The sequence below is a fragment of the Heptranchias perlo genome, chromosome 38 (assembly GCF_035084215.1).
Source record: "Heptranchias perlo isolate sHepPer1 chromosome 38, sHepPer1.hap1, whole genome shotgun sequence".
NCBI classification, from domain to species: domain Eukaryota; kingdom Metazoa; phylum Chordata; class Chondrichthyes; order Hexanchiformes; family Hexanchidae; genus Heptranchias; species Heptranchias perlo.
The window spans coordinates 6,122,420-6,143,732 of NC_090362.1; the positions used below are offsets into that span (position 1 = coordinate 6,122,420).

At 42.4% G+C, this 21,313-nt stretch overlaps 1 protein-coding gene across 4 annotated transcripts in view; it reads left to right on the forward strand.

Annotated features, from left to right (window-relative positions):
* The window catches only part of LOC137304686 (fibrillin-1-like), a 462,162-nt gene that overhangs the window by 22,890 nt on the left and 417,959 nt on the right, over nt 1-21,313 (forward strand). For all 4 annotated transcript variants that reach the window (XR_010958610.1, XM_067973343.1, XM_067973344.1 and 1 more), the window contains exon 5: nt 2,262-2,357. Coding sequence is in view for 3 of the 4 variants with exons in the window: in XM_067973343.1 (XP_067829444.1) it covers nt 2,262-2,357 (96 nt within the window). In the remaining variant the exon portion in view is untranslated. The remainder of the gene's footprint in view (nt 1-2,261; nt 2,358-21,313) is intronic.

Consider the following 21,313-nt stretch of genomic DNA (forward strand, 5'->3'; position numbering starts at 1 on the left):
GATTATTTCCCACTAACGGAATACAAGTTAGAAACTAGAGGCTGATATAAATATTAAAACTATATTAAGAACTTTCTATGGAGCTGATTTAAGACTTAAGTCTCCCCTCTTTGCAGAAAGTTGGTTTTGCATCAGTAAACAGCTCCATAGGGAGTCCACCTTATCATAGCAGCTTTCTTGAAGTCTGCCATCTTCTTTCTCATTTGTGGCCAGATCTTCTGGCCATTTCAGACTGCTATTTCTTGCCAGGAGTTTTGGATGAGGTGTCTTAAGCAGAGTTTACCCTTGTACTATACAAGGGCAGGAGTGCTTTGCTGCATTTTAGCAGCATTTTTTTTTATTTGTTCATGGGATGTGGGCATCGCTGGCGAGGCCGGCATTTATTACCCATCCCTAATTGCCCTCGAGAAGGTGGTGGTGAGCCGCCTTCCTTAACCGCTGCAGTCCGTGTGGTGACAGTTCTCCCACAGTGCTATTAGGAAGGGAGTTCCAGGATTTTGACCCAGCGACAATGAAGGAACGGCGATATATTTCCAAGTCAGGATGGTGTGTGACTTGGAGGGGAACATGCAGGTGGTGTTGTTCCCATGTGCCTGCTGCTCTTGCCCTTCTAGGTGGGAGAGTTCGCGGGTTTAGGAGGTGCTGTCGAAGAAGCCTTGTCGAGCTGCTGCAGTGCATCCTGTGGACGGTACACACTGCAGCCACAGTGCGCCGGTGGTGAAGGAAGTGATTGTTTAGGGTGGTGGATGGGGTGCCAATCAAGCGGGCTGCTTTATCTTGGATGGTGTCGAGCTTCTTGAGTGTTGTTGGAGCTGCACTCATCCAAGCAAGTGGAGAGTATTCCATCATACTCCTGACTTGTGCATTGTAGATGGTGGAAAGGCTTTGGGGAGTCAGGAGGTGAGTCACTCGCCGCAGAATACCCAGCCTCTGACCTGCTCTCGTAGCCACAGTATTTATATGGCTGGTCCAGTTAAGTTTCTGGTCAATGGTGACCCCCAGGATGTTGATGGTGGTGGATTCGGTGATGGTAACGCCGTTGAATGTCAAGGGGAGGTGGTTAGACTCTTGTTGGAGATGGTCATTGCCTGGCACTTATCTGGCGCGAATGTTACTTGCCACTTATGAGCCCAAGCCTGGATGTTGTCCAGGTCTTCATGCATGCGGGCTCGGACTGCTTCATTATTTGAGGGGTTGCGAATGGAACTGAACACTGTGCAATCATCAGCGAATATCCCCATTTCTGACCTTATGATGGAGGGAAGGTCATTGATGAAGCAGCTGAAGATGGTTGTGCCTAGGACACTGCCCTGAGCATCATCTTTAGGCAGCTGGAACTCTTCCATTCAGTGCAGTCATTCACCTTCCATCACCTGCTTTGCCAGTTGACAGAGTATGTGGTCCGATAAACAGCTACAGCAACAACATAGAAATTTCTATTCGCTGTGTGTGTGCTACCGCTGCTGCCTGCAGTGGTAGCTCACCGTGAATTTTAAAAAAATCAAAGTTCCAAGTTGGGTGCAAACACCACCCAAGAAAATTTGGAATCTCCTGCATTGCAATCTTGCCTGAATTGTGCCCCAAGACAAATTTATAGGCTAGTACATCAGTTGTGAGCGAATATGGGAATTGATCTCAGTCCCATGTGGCAGTCTGCTCGATAACTGCCAAACTTGCTAAAGTTTAGGACTCGAATTGTTTAATATTAGACCAGTTTAGATCTGCCCTGCCCCACCCCACCACCACCAAATACACCCCTTTAGTAAAATAACTTCATTGGAATCAATAATTGTGCAAATTAGGCATGACGAGTGATGATTTCATATTGAAGTACATTTTCTGACAGTTACGTTTAAATGAATTATCAATCTATATCAAGTATTACAAGGGTAACAATTGCCAGGTAGTATCTTGTGTGCTGCACTGCTAAGGATTGCTGTTTTCAAATGTTATTATCTATATTACAGTGCACTGGTCCAAGTGAGTGCTGAACACCTTGTAATATATAAATCAGTAAAAGTAATTCAGTTTTGTAAGATTGTTGCACGCTGAACATTATCTACACCCAGAAAATACAAGGTCATTCGTGCTTTAGTTTCCTTGATTAAAGAAGCCTCTGAAATTTAGAACTACAAACATAGTTTTAACATATTAGGAAAATAGTCAGGGCTGATGGACACAAACATTTAATAATTTGTTTATAAGATGAAGCTGATTTTAAATGATTTTGGAGTGTTAACGTTTTAAAAAAAAAATTTCAGCTACCTGTGAGAATGGCTGTTTGAATGGTGGAAGATGCGTTGCTCCCAATCGATGTGCCTGCACATATGGATTTACAGGAGCACAGTGCGAAAGAGGTAAGGCATTTTTATGCATTAACAGACTCTAAACAAATCACATGCTCTTTAATGGACAGAATACTACTCTTAATATGAGATTTATTTTCCATTTTATTTGCTGTTGCCTTGTATTTATTGGTAAACTGTGCTCTTTGCATATATTGGTTTTTCAGTTATTTGAGTAGAATAATGTGTACAGTTCTGGTTACCACAGTACAAAAAGGATATTGCAGCTAATGAAAGGATACAGAAGAGAGCAATCAGAATAATTGATTGGATGATGAACAACAATTATGTAAATTGGGCATGTTCTCACTGGAAAAGAGAAGGTTGAGATGTGATATAATTGCTGTTTTTAGGATTCGAAAGGGACTAGATAATGTAGATCATGACCAACTATTTCACCTTGTCCAGAACAGTAGAACCAGAGGACATGGCCTGCTCTCGAAGGAGTGTAAATTCAAACCAAATCTGCGGAAACAATATTTCAGTGAGCAAGCGGTCAATCTATGGAACAGGCTCCCTACGGAGACTGTGGATGCAGCTGGTATTGATCATTCAAATGCATATTAGATATTTTGGGATACAGTATATGAATAATTTGAAACATGACATGTGGTAAGTGTTGCATGCTTGGGAGGAACAGGTGACTTTGTACCTACGATTCCTAAAGCTCTCCGCCACTGGGGGTTTTCCTCGCTTCATGACTGGATCTGTTGTAGACTGGATAGAGATTGATTGCTATGATTAGTCAACAATTTCATTATTGTTGTATCATGCGACTACCAAAATGGTAGAAGGCGAACTAGATGGACCTTGCTCTTTTTTCATCCAGCAATTTCTATGATCCTGTGTAAATCAGACACTTGGAAGTGGTGCAGCAGGTCTCTAGAACCAGGAACTTCACACCATTGCTCTTTAAAGAGTTAACTTAATCTAATTGCAATTGTGAGTTAAATTGTGGGCCACTTATATTTTGACTTGTTATTGCCCTATAGTACAATGATCCTCATGCCAGAAATTGCCATTTTATTCACGACTCAGGTAGTCATATTATTTACAGATGTGGTAATGTAAGTGCGAGCATCTGTATGAGAATAGTTTTAGGGTGTTCCCAATTTTGAAAATTCTTGACCATAATTAAGACCCAGTGTCTGTTTATGCCAAAATAAGCAATACTTACCCAAAAGCATAAGGATAATTTGACTGTTTTCTCTAGCCATGTGACAAAAAAAACAAGGCACGCAGTCTTTCAATTTACCTACGATTTGGGCTGATTTTATCAGAAAGATGCCAACAGACTAGGCTAGGTTATATTTGTAATATCGCATTCAGCTCTGAGTTTGTGTTTATTTGACTAGCCTAGAAATTCTGGCATACAATATTAGCATGTGAATGTTTTACCTGTTTCTATATGAAATTGCATTTCTATTTTAACAGACATGTTAGCCTGTTTATTTTAAAGAGGTTACTATCTCTGTTAAATTAGCTGTCAAAATAACAAACATGCTAAGCTAATAGCGTACAATTGCCATTTCTGGGTTAATATTTTTTTAAATGATTTTAGTTTTTCATTTTTCCTATTCCACCCAATGGGTAGGCAAGTGACTTGCTCCAAAGTCTCAGCCAATGCTGCTCAGTAACAATGTATGACATGCATCCCAGGACATGTATAGAGGGAATTGGAGTGATGGATGACTGATATTTCTCTCTCCCTCCATGGGAAAGCAATTGATCTCTGCTTCCAGAGATGAGGTGGAGATGCCGGTGATGGACTGGGGTTGACAATTGTAAACAATTTTACAACACCAAGTTATAGTCCAGCAATTTTATTTTAAATTCACAAGCTTTCGGAGATTTTCCTGAGGAAGGAGAAAATCTCCGAAAGCTTGTGAATTTAAAATAAAATTGCTGGACTATAACTTGGTGTTGTAAAATTGTTTACAATTTCCAGAGATGAGGGAATTGACCATGAGAACTCACATCCTATAACTTCACGAATGCAGTGCCTTGGTATGCAAATACTATTCTGTATCTAACTACCTAAATTCTGGTGAGCACTGCTATTGTGAAGTGACGTGCTTAAAATGTTTGTTTTTCAAAAAGTGTCTAATCAAAGCTTTCAAGTAAAGATTTTTCTTTTTTAAAAAAAAATGTTTGTATTGTGGTAAATTACTGGCCTCATCAAGATGAGTCGTGCCAGTAGTAGAGATTGGAACACCTTTCCCATCCTTTTTGTACCTGACAGTATCATCAACTACTCCCATGTCTGGTTGACAAGGGCTGATACAGGGTAAAGCTCCCTCTACCCCAAAAATAGGCGTTGATCGCAACTTCAGAAGAGTGCACCTTACTGCATCAGTGTTAATATTTTTTTTTACAGCAGTCATCCTTGTGGCCAGTATCTACTGCTACGAGATCATATTTCCATCCTTGCTTTTATACAAAAATGATTAAGGTGTTCTAAATTTTTACATAAGGAGGAAAAGTGAAGAAGGAAAGTTAGACCATCTCAAGCGAACTATTTGTACACATCAAGGTGAGGGTTGTCAGTGCAAACAAACAAAATACTTTGTCTTGTGTCAGTAATTAGCAGTCCCAGGCCTGTAACAATGTGGTTTGTGTCATAAAGGGATAATGTTAGTTGAACATCATTTCAGCCAAGATTGGTTCACCGACAAGTAATATCCTGGACACTTTCAAATAGATACACTTTCAAACAGCCAGAGATCCACAGGCTGCACTATCAGTGCCCAACTCTCTACACTGTTATACCAGAACTTCTTCAATTCTGATACAAGCCTGTAAATGGTTGCTGTCGTTAAGCCTAGTCCCTGCAGTATCGGGTTACCTGCAGTAATTTTGAGAGTGCTGTTCAGTCCATATTTTCTGCCTGTTTTCGCATGCTTTCAAGTTGCTGTTCAGAGTCTGATGTGTACACAACAGCACTGTGACATACGCACAGTGATTAAGCTTGCTATTGCTGATATAATAGATAGTTAAGTGGAAAGTGCACCATATTCCAGTGCCAGTGTGTTGCAAGTGTGATGCATAGCTAGCCTTTCTATTGAGCTGGCATTTCAGTAGAGGTTGTAGTCTGTTTACTTGATTCTTGACTGAAAGATGAGTTGCCGTGCACTTCCTCTGAAACTTGCACTTTTTTTGCACAATTTGGGGATTGAATTCAGTGGTCCGTCAGCACTGCAGTTAACACATGAACACCAACAAAAGTAGGAAAGGGCTGCCTGTGATGTCAAATGAAGGCTGACTCCCTGATGGTGTGCTTCTGGAGCACATCCATGCATTTTGCCTGGGCATACATTGCAGAAATGAGTCAGTAGGCACAATTGCTGACAGTGCTGCAATCCAGATTCTATGATAAATTTTCAAGATTCTTAGACACCATACCGAGAGTGATGTGGCCTTGTTATAGCCCCGTATACATCGTGCAAATTAAGTTTAATTGGTCCCATGACAAATTCCCGATTTTTTTTTCTTTGAGCGCCATCGTGGCCTACGGTATCATTCGTGACTCAGTGGTAGCACTGGGTAGTCAGGGTCAGAAGGTTGTGGGTTCAGGTCCCACTCTAGAGACTTGAGCACATAATCTAGGCTGACACTTCAGTGCAGCACTGAGGGAATGCTGTATTGTCAGAGGTGCCATCTTTCAGGTGCGACGTTAAACCGTGGCCCCCTCTGCCCCCAGGTGGACGTAAAAAATGCCATGGCACTATTTAAAGAAGAGCAGTGTTTTCCTTGGTGTCCTGGTCAATATTTATTCCTCAACCAACATCGCCAAAAGCAGATTATCTGGTCATTGTCTCATTGATGTTTGTAGGACCTTGCTGTGTGCAAATTAGTTGCCACAGTCCCCAACATATGACAACAGTGACTACACATCAAAAGTGCTTCATTGGCTGTAAGCCGCTTTGGGAAATCCTGAGTTCATGAAAGGCAAGTTCTTTCTTTTCTTTCTCTATAGCCTCTACCCCATGATTTGTAGGGTGAGGTCATGGTGGTTGAAGCGGCACAGGTTGGCTCGGCCGTCACCATTGTATTTTCTTCCTTGATAGTTGTGTGCAACCTTTTCTTTTAAATACAGTCCGATTGGTTGGGCTGAACACAATCACAGTTCCCCTCTACATACTATGTTACTGGTATTTCCATGGTGTTTTCATCTGTTACACACCATTTTAGCAGGTAACCAACAAGCAGCAAGCAAGGAAGTAAAGCGCAGTCAACGATCCAAAAACACTTGCACACTCTGCTTTTTGTCTTACCAACAAAAGCATAAAAAAGATTAAAGTGCACATGCATATGATGTGCGAATATGAGTATTGAGATCATGGGCTCGATGTTATCAGAGCTGCGCGATCGCAGCCCAATTGGATCCACTTACCTTGTCTTCCAGGTTCCCCACTGCTGATCTGCGCGTCGGGTGGGCTGCGCATGCGCAGTAAGATCTGTCAGCTGGAGGAGCTCTATTTAAAGGGGCAGTCCTCCACTGACAGATGCTGCAACAAATAGCAAAAATTACAGCATGGAGCAGCCCAAGGGGAAGGCTGCTCCCAGTTTAATGATGCCTCACTCCAGGTATCAATACATGGGGTGAGGAGGAGGAGGAGGGGGAGGACAGAGATCTTCCCCCCGGCGGGCAGGAGGAAGCAGCCTGCCTCTGCCACCAGGAAGGCCTGGCTCGAGGTGGCAGAGGAGGTCACCTGCACCAACAACATATCGCCCACCTGCATACAATGCAGGAGGCGCTCTAATGGCCTCAGTAGGTCAGCCAAAGTGAGTACACTTACTCATTCCCCTACACTCCATCTGCCACATCACCGCCCCCACCCCACACCTCCTTCTGCACTGCCAGCACTACTCTGTCACATCACCCGTCATACCCACTCAAACCTCATCCTCATCTTACCTGCACTTACTCACCTCGCCAGTACTCATCCCGCCACTACCACTCAACCCAATCCTCATACAATCTCATGGCTCTATCTCATACTCACCCTCTCGTGCATCTCTTTCACGGTCAGCCTCACTCAACCTGCCACTACCTGTGCTGCAGCCACAGGGCATGCATCATAAATGTGCAGTAGGCAGCGTAAGGCAAACGTGTTGTGAGCATGAAGGGGATGCACAAGGGTGTTTGAGGGTTTGTCATGGTTGTTACTTATATTGAATTTCTGACCAACTCACATTACATATTATATTGGCACCACTACTGCCATGTCTTTGCGAATCTTGTCTGGTTTGTGCAAAAACGCCCTTTCCTGAGGATCACTATGAAGACCCACAACTGATGCCACCCATTGTGTCACTGCAGAGTGGGTATCGGTGTATTTGCAGGGCTCTTTTGTGCAGACGGCTGAGAGACGTCGGCGATGTCCCCGGTGGCACCCTGGAAGGATGCGGAGGAGAAATTGTTAAGGGCAGTGGTGACTTTGACAGCGACAGGTAAGAAGATGGTGCTCGGGCCAGCCGGGAGCAGCTCGGCATGAAGGAGGCTGCAGATGTCCATGACTACATGTCGAGTGACTCTGAGACTCCGTGTGCACTGCTGCTCAGAGAGGTCCAGGAAGCTGAGCCTCGGTCTGTGAACCCTGTGGTGAGGGTAGTGCCCTCTGCGACGCATCTCTCTCTGCGGTTGCCCTCCCTCCTGCTGTACAGGTGGATGTGTCACAGCACTCTGTTGTGGAGCTCCATGTGTCAGAGGTGGACGGCGTGGATGGTGAGGCTGGTGATGCTGTTCGCCCTCCGAGGAGGTCATGACTGCAGCTACGGCGGCCCCCATCCGGAAGATGTACATCTGAGGGGGTCCGCAAGGTAGGTACATGTCTCTGGACCCCGGGGTAAGTGTGCAAGTTGGTGACTTTGATCGTCAGGAGGAGGGTGGTGGAGGCCAAACTTTGTCCCAAGTGACAGAGTGGCCTCCTGCAATGAGTGAGGGTCGAGGGTCCCCCCCCCCCCCCCCCCCTGTCAAATGGACCTTTGCAGCTGCAACAAGTCCATTTGAACTGGGAGTGTTTCCCCCAGTATGAGAAACAGTCCCAGTTTGCTATAAAATCCCACCCCTCCTCACATAATCCCTTAATCAGGTCAGTTAATGACCTGAACAAGCAAAATAAATACTTTCAAGTGGAACCCCGCTGGCTTTAATTGCCTGCGGGATTCCCACCAGCGGGGGCTGCGCGCGCACTCCGGCGCATCAGTGGGGAACCCGGAAGTGGGCGGGTTGGAGTCGGGCTCCGGGATTCTCCGATTTTCGGAGCCCCCCCCGCCAGGAACGCTCCCAATAGCGGGTGCTAAAATTATGCCCCATATGTTGAACGATGGTTTCTATTACTAATTTTTATTTACTGGTCAAAAATGCGATTAGCCACATCTGGAATCCCAATTAGCCACATATGAATTGTGGCTAACACTGGTCTAAAATGCCACATGGACTTCATGAAAAAACAATTGTGACCTAAAGGAAGCCTTTCCTTTTAGTAGCCAACAAGTTGCAGCTACAACTTGATTGTTAGGGGTGCAAGATGTATTGGTTGGCACCAGTGTTTTCGGTGCTGTATTGCTGATTCTTCACCACATTGTGGGCTCAGTGCGACTTACATGCATGCTACAGGTATTTTTTCATTTGAGTTGGTGTGCTTTAGTCTGCCTCAGTCCAGAGAACTTCTTTGTCATTTGCTCCCATAATCTAGGAACATGGGAGACTGCATTGACTCTGGCTATTTCCTGCCAAGCTGCACATTGTCTTGGAGTGCAGAGTTCCCTTTGGCCTCAGAAATTGAAACCTTCCCCTCCTGTATCTCTTCTGCTCATCCAGAGTCATGTCAGATGGTGCAGTTCTAGACCTTGGTCCTGGGAGCATAGCTGCCCTCTTCAAAGTCAGCTACAGCAGTCTGCATGAGAAGAAATAAACAGCGCTTTAAGAATAGCAGCTGCACTCCAGATTCCCCACCCATCTGTGCCATAGTGATTCCTGCAGACATGAAAAACACATAGGGAGCATATTACAATTATGTTAATGAGTTGACCATGCCGAATCTGGCATGGTCGGCATCTCGCTCCTCTAGCATAGGAGTGGAGATTTTGGGATTGGGGAATCAATCCTGTGGCATGCATGGTGTAACTCTGCACATCACGGTGCGATCAGAGCACCAGGCACTGCTACCTGGGAATGATTTGAAAGGTGTATTAGAAAGGCTGAGATTTAGCATGGAGGTGTGACAGAGCAAGAGCTAACATCATAGAGCATTACTAGGGACCATCAAAGTCACCACAGCATTCAATTTTTCAGTGTCTTGTTCCTTCTACACTGGATAGCTGCAGAGAGGTCACAGATACTTTATTCAACAGGCCCAACAACTTGATCAATTTTGCCACTGACGAACAGCAGCAATTTATTAGGGCAACACAATTCTACATATTTTCAGGCTTTCCCAGACTCTAGGGGGTTATTGGTTAAACCCATGTTGCCATTTGGGTCTCTTTGCTCTTGCTGTTCGTTATATGACACAGTCGTGTTATTCTCTTGATGTCCAGCTGTTATACTTCCTGGAAACACTTGTTACCTTTATTTTAAGGTAAACTTCTATGCCACCGTTTTTGAAAGAGAAGGAGGAGTGGAAGGATGGCTTCTGGTAGTCAGCTAGAGACGTAAGCAGAGTGCTGGTGCAACGAAGCTCATGTTATAACCAGAATGATCATCAAACATACCACTGGGATCTTAAAGCAGCACTGCACTTGTCCTGACAGATCAAAGTGCCTTACAGTACACCAACCTCCAGGATTTCGGAAATAACTGTCTACTGCATGCTCCATAACTTTGCTCTGCAAAGAGGACTTGCTATGCAGTTAATTTAATGATGGTGAAGCCCTGACAGAGAAAGTGAATGAATGTACAGCAGGGAATTAGCTGCACAGCAGTACAGCAAGGAAGACTGGTGCTCCAGGTACTAATTGAAGATGTCTTCGAATGAGTACCAGTTACTCCATTTCTTAAATTTGCAATCTACATCTGCAAAGTAACAATGCCCAAACCATCATCTACACCATTCTGGAAATTTGTCAAGTACCATTTATTCCAATTTTACTCTGGGCTCCTACATTATTGTTATTAATTACAATAATACTGAGCACAATGTTCAAATCAATTGCAGTGTTTTTATTTAATTCATTGTGCCGTGTTTGAGAATGTTAGCGCGCTTCCTCTTTCTGCTTGTGGTTTGTTTTTGATGTGTGACACCTAAATTATTACTCCTTCTAAGTGATTCCTAGTGGAAAAAGGAAGTTTGCAGGCTTTCATTTACATCCTTTTGGGATTCTGATGGCTCTAGATCTCCTTATGCTGTGTATTACAATGACCCTGCATCTGAGTCTGCCACGTCTTGTTTGTGGCTGATTGGTCCTGATCATGTTCTGGGACATCTGCTATCAGTTGTTTAGGAATGCTTGATGAGCCAGATGTAGTGTTGAGAGCCAGCCTACCCTATTATAGGTATACCGCTGCTTTCAGAAGAATTTTGGGCACCTATTAAGTCTGTGAAACTGTGCCTCAAAATTGTCTTTGTGTGATTTCCGCCCCCCCGGTATGTTAAACCAGCCAAGGGAGCATCTTTAAGACGATAGCTGAAGGCCTCTGTAGCAGCAGTGTGAGCATTCATAGGAAATGCTCCCATGGCATTTATAGCCTCTGCCACTGATGCCACAGGAATTGCCACATGCTACTTGGCAGACTACAATGCAGACAGCTGTTCATTCATGACCACATACATCTGGCCTCTTCCATAATCTTTGCCAGATCTTGCAGTGTATTTTACATGGACATAAGTGACTCATAGATTACTTGACTCAGCCAGCAGCAGCATTTATATGCAGGCTATGTGAGGTTAGAATCCTCAGGCGGTGCAACAGAGACCAGAACAATGATGAACCTCTGACCAGTTGGCGCATGGCCTTGGGCAGCCATTCCCATTTGCTTCTCCTCAGATGTACTGTGACTCATCTTGTGCTACTTCCTCAGCCTTGGTATCTAGATTCTCTGGGGCTTGTGTAGCTGTCCTGGTGTTTAGCAGAAGTGGTGATAATGACAGTGCTTGTGAGACCTCAAGTGTTTTGGGATGTTATTTCTACATTAAATGTGCTGTATAATTGCATGTAGTTCAGTTGCTTAGAGCACTGGCTGAGTCAGGAATCTATTCCTAAGTAAATGGAAGGTAACAAAATGTCAACATGGTGCCTCTAATCACCTTTAGGCACAATTCCTATTGAATGATGCTCTTTGATCTTACTGAAGTTATATATGTGTCTATGTCACTGTTTCAGTAGGTCCGCATTATATGATCTGAACATTTTAGTACTAGCCTTTCTGTTCTTTGCACTAAACTCCCTCAATGCTTTCCTGGCCTATGATTTCTTGGATGGCCTACTTGAAAGAGGTGAGGGGTTTGAAATATTTTGGACCCTAGTGTTGCAAAGTTGCTCCTGCTGACTACGTCATTTTGTTCCGACATAACAAAAACACCTAGAACACTGTGACAATGTTGCATAGTTTTGTGGGCATGCTGCCTGATATAACTTTAAGATCCGTATTCTTTATGGATATTTTTGCGAAGTTGCGCTCCTGGTGCGCATTCTTGCTAAATGGGAGCGCGGCTGAAAAAAAGACTATAGGGGAACTTCATCACCTGTCCTAATATCTCCTCATGTGGCTTGATGTTAAATTGCATTTGATAACGCTCCTGTGAAGCACCTTGGGACATTTTATTACGTTAAAGGGGTTATATAAATGCAAGTTTTTGTTGTATTTAGTCATTTTAATTAGAGCATACATCCTATGTGTTCCCTCCATACAAAGCACTCCTTGGGCTGCTTTTATTGCAGCAGAACTGAATGTGCATAACCTGCTGTTACAGCTGAGCATGCTACAACTGGAAACAATGAAAGTCATCAGAGAAAACCTTCTTACATATGTATTTGTGACGGGTGTTTGATATGCATAATTCTTTTTAGTAAATTTCTTCAAGTCTGACCTCTTCCGTGGCACCTTTCATGCCTTGGAGATGTGGGACACAGCATTGACCCTTTTCTGTAATTAGTTCCTGTGCCTGCTGAATCAGGTGATTCAAGGGAGGGGGTTGGGAATACCAGTCAAGTGTCTCATGCCTCTCCCTCATTCCTTCAAGCAAAGCTTCCATACTCTCCTCTGTGAACCTGCCTTTTCTCTGCCTGAATGGCTGCATTCTTCACCAAAATTGCTGTAATAACAGTTAGCCTGGTCTCCCCTGTGCTATATTAACTGCTTCATCATTACTCTTGACAAGAGCTGCTATGTTAATTGATGCGGCTCCCTGCTGTTCGGGTGTTAGTGTACGTTTTAGCGCATCCATTGAAATCAGAGAGATTCTGTTTCTTCTAGCTCACAAAAAACAATTTAATACTCGGTTGATGCTTATAGAATCATAGAAAGTTACAGCACAGAAGGAGGCCATTCGGCCCATCATGTCCGTGCTGGCCGAAGAAGAACTATCCAGCTTAATCCCACTTTCTGGCACTTGGTCCATAGCCCTGTAGGTTACGGCACTTCAAGTGCTCATCCATGTACTTTTTAAATGAGTTGAGGGTCTCTGCCTCTACCACCCTTTCAGTCAGTGAGTTCCAAACCCCCACATCCTCTGGGTGAAAAAAATTCTCCTCAGCTCCCCTCTAATCCTTCTACCAATTACTTTAAAACTATTCCCCCTGGTCACTGACCCCTCTGCTAAGGGAAATAGGTCCTCCCTATCCACTCTATCTAGTCCCGTTATAATTTTATATACCTCAATTAAATCTCCCCTCAGCCTTTGTTCCAAAGACAACAACCCCAGCCTACCCAATCTTTTCTCATAGCTAATAAGTTTTGATTGGTACACCTACAGCAATTTGTAGTCTACAATTGGAATTGAAGTCCTGATGCGACTGGCACAATCAATGTACAATTTCTTTGATCATGAACTATTTAGTTAGATTACTTGGAGTGAAAATTGTGGGCTTTGGCATGCTATGTATATTTAGAACTACAACATTATAGAATATAATTCTCTTGTAGAAACCATTTTGTTTGAAAATTGAACTTCAAGGTTACAGTTTACCAATGGAATATTACAGCCAGATGTACAAAATGTAACACTTAGGGGATTTCATTCATTTTGGTGCCAAAATAACAAAAAAGTAGATAATTTATATTCGTTATTTACTATAGCAAAATCCACTTATCTCATGTCTTAAAAAAAATTGCCTTGCCATTTGACTTTTGAAGCTATGTAAGAGGTTGTCAATTTCTACATGTTTTATAATTTTAGCAAATTCCAGGATTCTTAGCTGTACTGGAATTATGATGCTGAAAATATTTTTGGTAATTGGGCTAGATTTTAATGCCCTGTTAATAATTAGATTGTACTTTGTTGTATGTTTCTTCTTGTAGTTGTGTTGATGAGGCTGTCCTTCCAATGGTTTAGTGGAGTATTATTTATTTGTATACAGTTTGTCCCTTTTTCAGCACTGTGTTGTGTTGGCATACCTCATCTTATCCTTTTTAGTATTTTTAGAGCTGCTTATACATTGAGTTTCACCATGCTTATGCTACTGCCATACACAAATAACTTTTTTACTTTTTAGAAATCTGCCCAGTAAATCGATTTAAATTTGATAGGTAGAAGCTATCAATCATGGGTGTTGCCAGCAATGACTTAAATACCAGAAAAATATTCTCACCACATGTGGGAAAATTGCCCTTTATCTTGATGCCATTTGTCATTTGGTAATTGATTTTACACATAGTTTTCTCATTGTTAAAGTGCTTTCTGCCCAGGTTATTATTTGGATACAACATCTGTCAGGCTGCACACTAAGAAAAAGCTGCAATAAAGGAATACTTCAAGGAAGGCTCACAAAAATCTCAGTGAAAAGGAACTGTATCCTGAGAGAGCCAAAATGCTTTGTTACAATTTTACTTTGTCAATCTGTAGTTGAGGAAAATTGACTTAAGAGTCTTGCACTCCATAATCACCTTGATTATGAGTACTTCCCTAGAATATTCCATTTGATCCCAGTGAGAGTCAACCTCTCTGTGACCCTGCTGGACTTTCCAAAGTCACAGAGAAGTTTCCTTATTTAAATAATTCTGGTGGCTGCCTGTGCCACTGAGGGCACATCTTAGGTGCCTGCCAGTCCACGGAAAGAAAGAAAGAGAGAACTTGCATTTATGTAGTGCCTTTCACGACCTCAGGTCATCCCAAAGTGCTTTGCAGCCAACTTCTGAAGTGTAGTCACTGTTCTAATGTAGGGAACATGATAGCCAATTTGGACACAGCAAGACCCACACACAGCAATGAGGTAATGACCAGATAATCTGTTAATTATATTGGTTGAGGGATAAATATTGGCCAGGACACCAGGGAGAACTCCCCTGCCCTTCGAAGAGTGCCATGGGATCTTTTACATGTACCTGAAAGGGCAGACGAGACCCCGGTTTAACATCTCATCTGAAAGACGGTACCTCCAACAGTGCAGCAGTCCCTCAGTACTGCACTGAAGTGTCAGCCTAGATTATGTGCTCAAGTTACTGGAGTGGGGCCTGAACTCGCAGCCTTCTGACCCAAAGGTGAGAGTGCTACCACTGAGCCAAGGCCGACTAGGAGGGTATGGGGAAGGGAGAGTTATGTGCTTTGTATCATCCTAACTTCTTGCATGCCCTTCAGGCTCAGTAATAGGCTGTCACTTTTGCCCAGCAGTGCTACCACTGAGCCAAAGCTGATTCATTTTTGAGGGTGCAAGATATACTGGAGGCTATACGCTTCATTGGGAGGATGGGAGTGAGGTGTGCCTCGCCCCCCTTCACCTCCGGAAACATGCCACAGTGTGACCCATCAATCCCCTTTATAAGGAGAAAAATCAGCAAGAAAATAAAGTTCATAGGGCGTCTGGACAATGACCCAAGTGGGTCCCGCTTGTGCCCCTACTGTGGCTGTTACACCTCCCTTTTCTAGATTCCACCATAAGGCCCTGTATCTGGGTAGCATCCAAATTTCTGGCCCAACTGATGCACTCCCACCAGACAGAGTGGGTGTCATTTTGATGGAAAACAGTCCAAACCCAGTAAAATTACTCAAATGGCTAGACAGGATGAATATTGACTCTCATTTTATTTCTACCTATTTACTGAAATAGGATTGTAAAACTGATAGATCGTGCCTCAAATCGCTATTCCTTGACTGATAAGATGGTACCAGTTTTTTGCAATGATGTTGCTTCATTTGCAGCTGTTGGTGCTTGTGCACAGAGCACTATAAATGTAGTATGTGGTTCTTCTGCTGAAATATTTTTATGAATTTGATAATTATAGCAGTATACTTCCTTATACAGAACCTAGCTCAACTTCAGTGTACCTCTCTTTATGGAATCAGTATATATGGAAAGTAAATAACTGTGTGTACAATTGAAGCACCTTCCAAATGGATTGTAGTATTTAATGTACCATTACAGCATGTGGCAGATGAAAAACATTCAAACATACTAAAACAGTGTTTGCTGAAAAGTCTCTGAAAAATGTCATCTCCTGAAACCAGCTCTATTTTACCAGTTTCATAATGTGGGCTAACTTTATTTTTGTTTTACACTTCAGTTATCTAGACATCGAGGGAATATGAGGATAATTGTAACTCTGAAATGGCTGTAATTCTGAAATGCCAGCAATTATAAACCAGAAATGACAAAAAACATTTTTTTAAAAAAAGCATAAATCATGCTATCAAGTACAGTAAATGCCCAACCTTATTAAAGACAAAGTATGCAACACTGTTTAAAAGAAAGTAATAAATTAAAGCAGAGTTACTTGAAAAACTTACTGAGTTGAAACAGTATCCACATGATATATAATGTATAATGTAAGTAGCAAGTAGTCTGCCCAATGAATTAAATATAAAATGTTATGTTTTGTGTCTAAGTGTCAACATAGCTCATAGTAGCATTTGTGCCTTGGGTCAGAAGCTTGCGGGTTAGATTTCCCACACCAGGAGTTTTAGTTCATAGTATAAGCTAGCACTGATATGATATTGCTGATCCTTCATTGTCACGGGATCAGAGTCTTAGAATTCCCTATCTAACACCATTGTGAGAGCAGGTCAAGAAGACCCATCACCACCACCTCTCTAACTAGTTATGGGCGATAAACGCTGCCTTGCCAATGTTGCCCACATCCCAAGAACAAATTTAAAAAAGCAAACTCCAGTGCAGTGCTAAGGGAGTGCTATATTGTCAAAGTGTTGTCCTTTAGATGAGAAGCTAAACAAATGCCTTTTCCACCAAGTTCTGGCTAACATTTAAGATTTAAGCACTATTTAAAGAAAAGCAGGGAGTTATTCCACTGTACTGACCAAAATTCCTCTTAATACCACCAGATTCATTAATTATAGGAACTTGAGCACAAAATGCCTGCTGTGTTTGCTTACATAACAATAACTGTAATTTGTTATGTGTGAAGTGCTTTGAAGTGTGATAAGCTACTAAATAATGGTTGTATAGTTCCCCGATCTGGTTTGTTTTGGGTAACCACATGACCAATAATACATTGTGGTTAGTGTGGACCAGTTGGGTCTGACAACCATTAAAAAAAGCAATTATGTTTGATCTCTCACCAGCGCCTCTGCAACCAGCCTTACCCTTTCCTGTTCCTAGCCTGATTGTGCACATAGCCTCTTTGCTACCTGCTTGTGATCCAACCAGTACCTCCACATGTGGCCAGGCAAGACTTTAGCTAGGGATCCAGCTTTTGCCCTTGCCTCAACCTGTCCACACTGATCCACAGTTTTTTTTAAAGAATTGCCCTAATTTTGTCTCATCCCAATTGTACGATCCCTGACTACTCCTGGCCCAAGCTGATTGACTTCTGCTTCTTGAGGGATTCTGTGATTGCAACTTATTTCCTAAAGCATAGATGCTGAAATTCGATTCTGGAAATAAATAATCAAAGCTGACTCCACTGGCAGCTATCAAATTTGGCCTAAAAGGAAAGCTAAAATAAAAGTTATCAGGTGAAGCACTTCACTGTGAGAGAGCTCTTTTCTCCAAAGCCACAGGAACAGTGCATTTCACCTACCACCTAAATTTAAAAGGTAGTAGACATTTAAAAGGGATCAGCAGCATTATTTCCGAGAGGGAACGATAAGCTGAAGTAAAACTGAAGGGAGAGCATTTAATGTTAATGAGAAGCAGTAGAGAAAAGCTAAAGTGAATGGGAAACCCCTGTGAGAACTAGATGACAAAGGAGGGTTACACAAGACATGACAAAATAAAAAAGGATATCTGAGGGAAGTGAAAATTAAAGAACACGCAAGGGAAGTAAAAATTAAAAGCGGGCACCAGAAAGAATTTATAAACAAAGAAGTAGTATTTGAGATTTTAAAAAATGTAATATTAAAGCATACAAACTGGAGAAATAAGATTAAAAGGAGACCAGCTGAGTAGTATTATTAAGACTCAGTCTATGAGATGAGTTTGCTGTGGAATGTTTACAAATAAGATGGCTCAAGAGATGCTAAACTGTCTACTAATCAGTAAGCTTAAAGGAAGGATTTTAGCTTTAGAGAGCAAGGTACTGGAATTTACAATGGCACGAATTACAAAGGGAATTTTGGAGGGTGAATAGATAGTATTAGACTTGGTAGGTGAGTCATCACAGGTCAGTGAAATGATCAGGATAATATTAGACCTTGAGAGCAAACCAGTACAGTCAGGCCCACGGTTGTCAGGATATGAAGATGAGGGCTAGTGGAAGCCAAGAAAATGTGGATATCTGATGAATTAAGTTTGGGAGAAGAAGTAGGAAAGATATGACAGTGTGTGTAGCTACCAAAGAAATTAAAATAATGAACAGGTAGTAAGCACTGTCTAACATTGTAGAAGGAAACAATGTCTCAGAAGAACTGGTAGCTAGAAAACCAAGCAGGATGACCTGGACAGAGATGCAGTCTGCAGGTCACCTGGAGATTTTAGTTGTAGGTGATTCTTTCCTCAGGAAAGTGTGTAGAAGTATGTGTTGCAACGGCAATGATTGCAAGAAAACTCAACAGATTTTGAGTCACGGTTGATAAATGACCCAGTCCATCAAGGAAGCTGTGAGAGACGTGCTTATCTTGGCCTGGTGTTTGTTATTGACCCTGATAATGTTCAGAAAATGGAAGTCGTAGCACCCCTTTGGGACAGTGCCCACAAAATGAGCACAGTTAACATGATCTGGGATTCAGATATACCAAGGGCCAGTAGCCAGGTATATAACTTTAGAGGGACTAAATTCAAAGAAATAAGGGAACAACAAAAACAAATGGATTAGAAGAGGATGTTGAAAAATACGATAAATAGAATCAGCCAGTCTTGGCTAAAGTGTGAGCCCAAATTGATTAACGGGCAAATTAAAAGTGAAATAGAGAAAAAGTGCCCTCTACAAATCCTGCAGGAGGAAAGTGGTTCATTGGGGTGAATATAGGAATATGTAGAAACAAGTTTAAAATGATGATCAAAGGGGTGAAGACAGACCTAGAAAAAAGCTTAGATGCAGAGGCAAAATATAACAGTAGAAAAAATTTCACTGCTACAACAGTAAGAGGGCACGGAGGAGAGGTGAAGACAGTGAAATATGCAAAAGAGCTTGAAACTGAGAATAAGCACAACATAATTAATATTTTCAGTGATTTCTTCTTTCATGTATTCACCAGGGAAGATGTGAACAACATGCCCTTCCCGACCAGAGATAACCAATGCAAAATTAATGAAATTCGTGAGATGGAAGTCCCAAACAGAGTAAAAGTCCCAAAACAAATAAATCCCCAGGGATAGATGTTCTTTATCTGAGTGCTGACGAGGGAGGAAATAAGACATTGACAATCATTATGAAAGAACTTGCATTTATATAGCGCCTTTCACAACCTCTGGACGACCCTAAGTGCTTCACAGCCAATGAAGTACTGTCACTGTTATAATGTAGGGAAACGCGCCAGCCAGTTTGTGCACAGCGGAGTCCCACACCAGCAATGAGATAAATGACTAGATAATCAGTTTTTGTTTGTGGTGATTGAGGGATAAATTCTCGCAAAGGACATCGGAAGAACATAGGAACACGAGTAGGCCACTCAGCCCCTCAAGCCTGTTCCACTATTTAATTAGTTAGATTATCGATCTCAGTCTTGAAAATTTCAATTGCCCCAGCATCCACAGCCTTTTGGTGAGAAAGTTCCAGATTTCCAGTACCCTTTGTGGAAAAGTGCTTCCTGATTTCCCTCCAAAATGGCGCAGTTCTAATTTTTAGATTTTGACCTGTTGTTCTGGATTTCCCTGCTCCTCTTCGAAAAGTGCCATGGGAACATTTGTATCCACCTGAGGGGGCAGACAGGACCTCAGTTTAATGTCTCATTCGAAAGTTAGCACCTCTGACAGTGCAGCACTTCCTCAGGACTGCACTGAAGTTTTCAGCCAAGGCTATGTGCTCAATCTTTGGAGTGGGCCTTGAATGCACAATCTTCTGACTCAGAAGCCAGACTGCTATCACTGAGCCATGTCTGACATTAGTCTACTAGGACCTTCCCAGTCTCCAATGAGAGACTAGAAATGTGGTGCCCATGTTCAAAAAGAGTGACAAAACAGACACAACCAGCTATAGGCCCATCAATTTTCAGTTCCATGTAAAATAATGGAATTGAACATCAGGAGTAAACGCGAAGATTATCTGTTCAATAATCTACTAAACAGCAGTCAGCATGGCTACAGAAGGGAAAGATCCTGCTGCCCAAGCTGCTCAATGACTTTAAAGAGGTGACAACCCCAAGTAGACTGTGGAAAACCCTACAGTGTGGTGCAGTTAGATTTCCAAAAGTCATTTGACAAAGGCTACTAAGCCAAGCTCAAAGCTGTGGTGATCTAGGGAATGGATAAGAAATTGATAGAAAGTAACAGATACTTGTTAGAGGAGCTATGTTGGGATGGGGTGGGGTGGGGGGGAACTGAGGGGTGCCCCAGGGCTCATTGTTGTGACTACTGTTTATAATTTTTATCAATGACTTGGATTCAGAAACTCGGTGCAAATTAGTCAAATTTGCTGATGAAAACAAACTAGGAAAGGTAGTGGAATTAAAGGAGGCAGCTCACAAGTAATGAATGAATTGGAGAGCAGAGAAACAGCATGAGGTTAATCCCCATTGTCAATGGTCTGGATTGTAAGGAAAGACTGGAGAAACTTGGGCTTTTCAGTCTTGAAAGAAGTTGAGAGGTGATCTAGAGATATACAAGATAGTTGAGGTTATAGGAGGTAAATCTGGAATATTACTTTAAATGAAATTGTGGGCGTAGGGCAAGGGGATACTGGTTCAAACTAGTAAAAGGTAAATTTAAGACTGATACTAGGACGTTCTTATTCACGTAAGGAATGATCAACACATGGAATGGACTTCTGGATAGAGTAGTGGAGATGAAAACTCTGGAATCATTAAGAAACAATTAGATGTTGCAATGGGGAAGTGTAGGATCTTTCTGGATTGATGAACCAAGGTGGATCCAATGGCCATCGTCATCTAGGAACATAGGAATGTAGGAACAGGAGTAGGCCATTCAGCCCCTCGTGCCTGCTCTGCCATTTGATAAGATCATGGCTGATCTGTGATCTAACTCCATATACCTGCCTTTGGCCCATATCCCTTAATACCTTTGGTTGCCAAAAAGCTATCTATCTCCGATTTAAATTTAGCAATTGAGCGAGCATCAATTGCCGTTTGCGGAAGAGAGTTCCAAACTTCTACCACCCTTTGTGTGTAGAAATGTTTTCGAATCTCACTCCTGAAAGGTCTGGCTCTAATTTTTAGACTGTGCCCCCTACTCCTAGAATCCCCAACCAGCGGAAATAGTTTCTCTCTATCTCCGGTCATCAGCCTTACAGCTGGTCC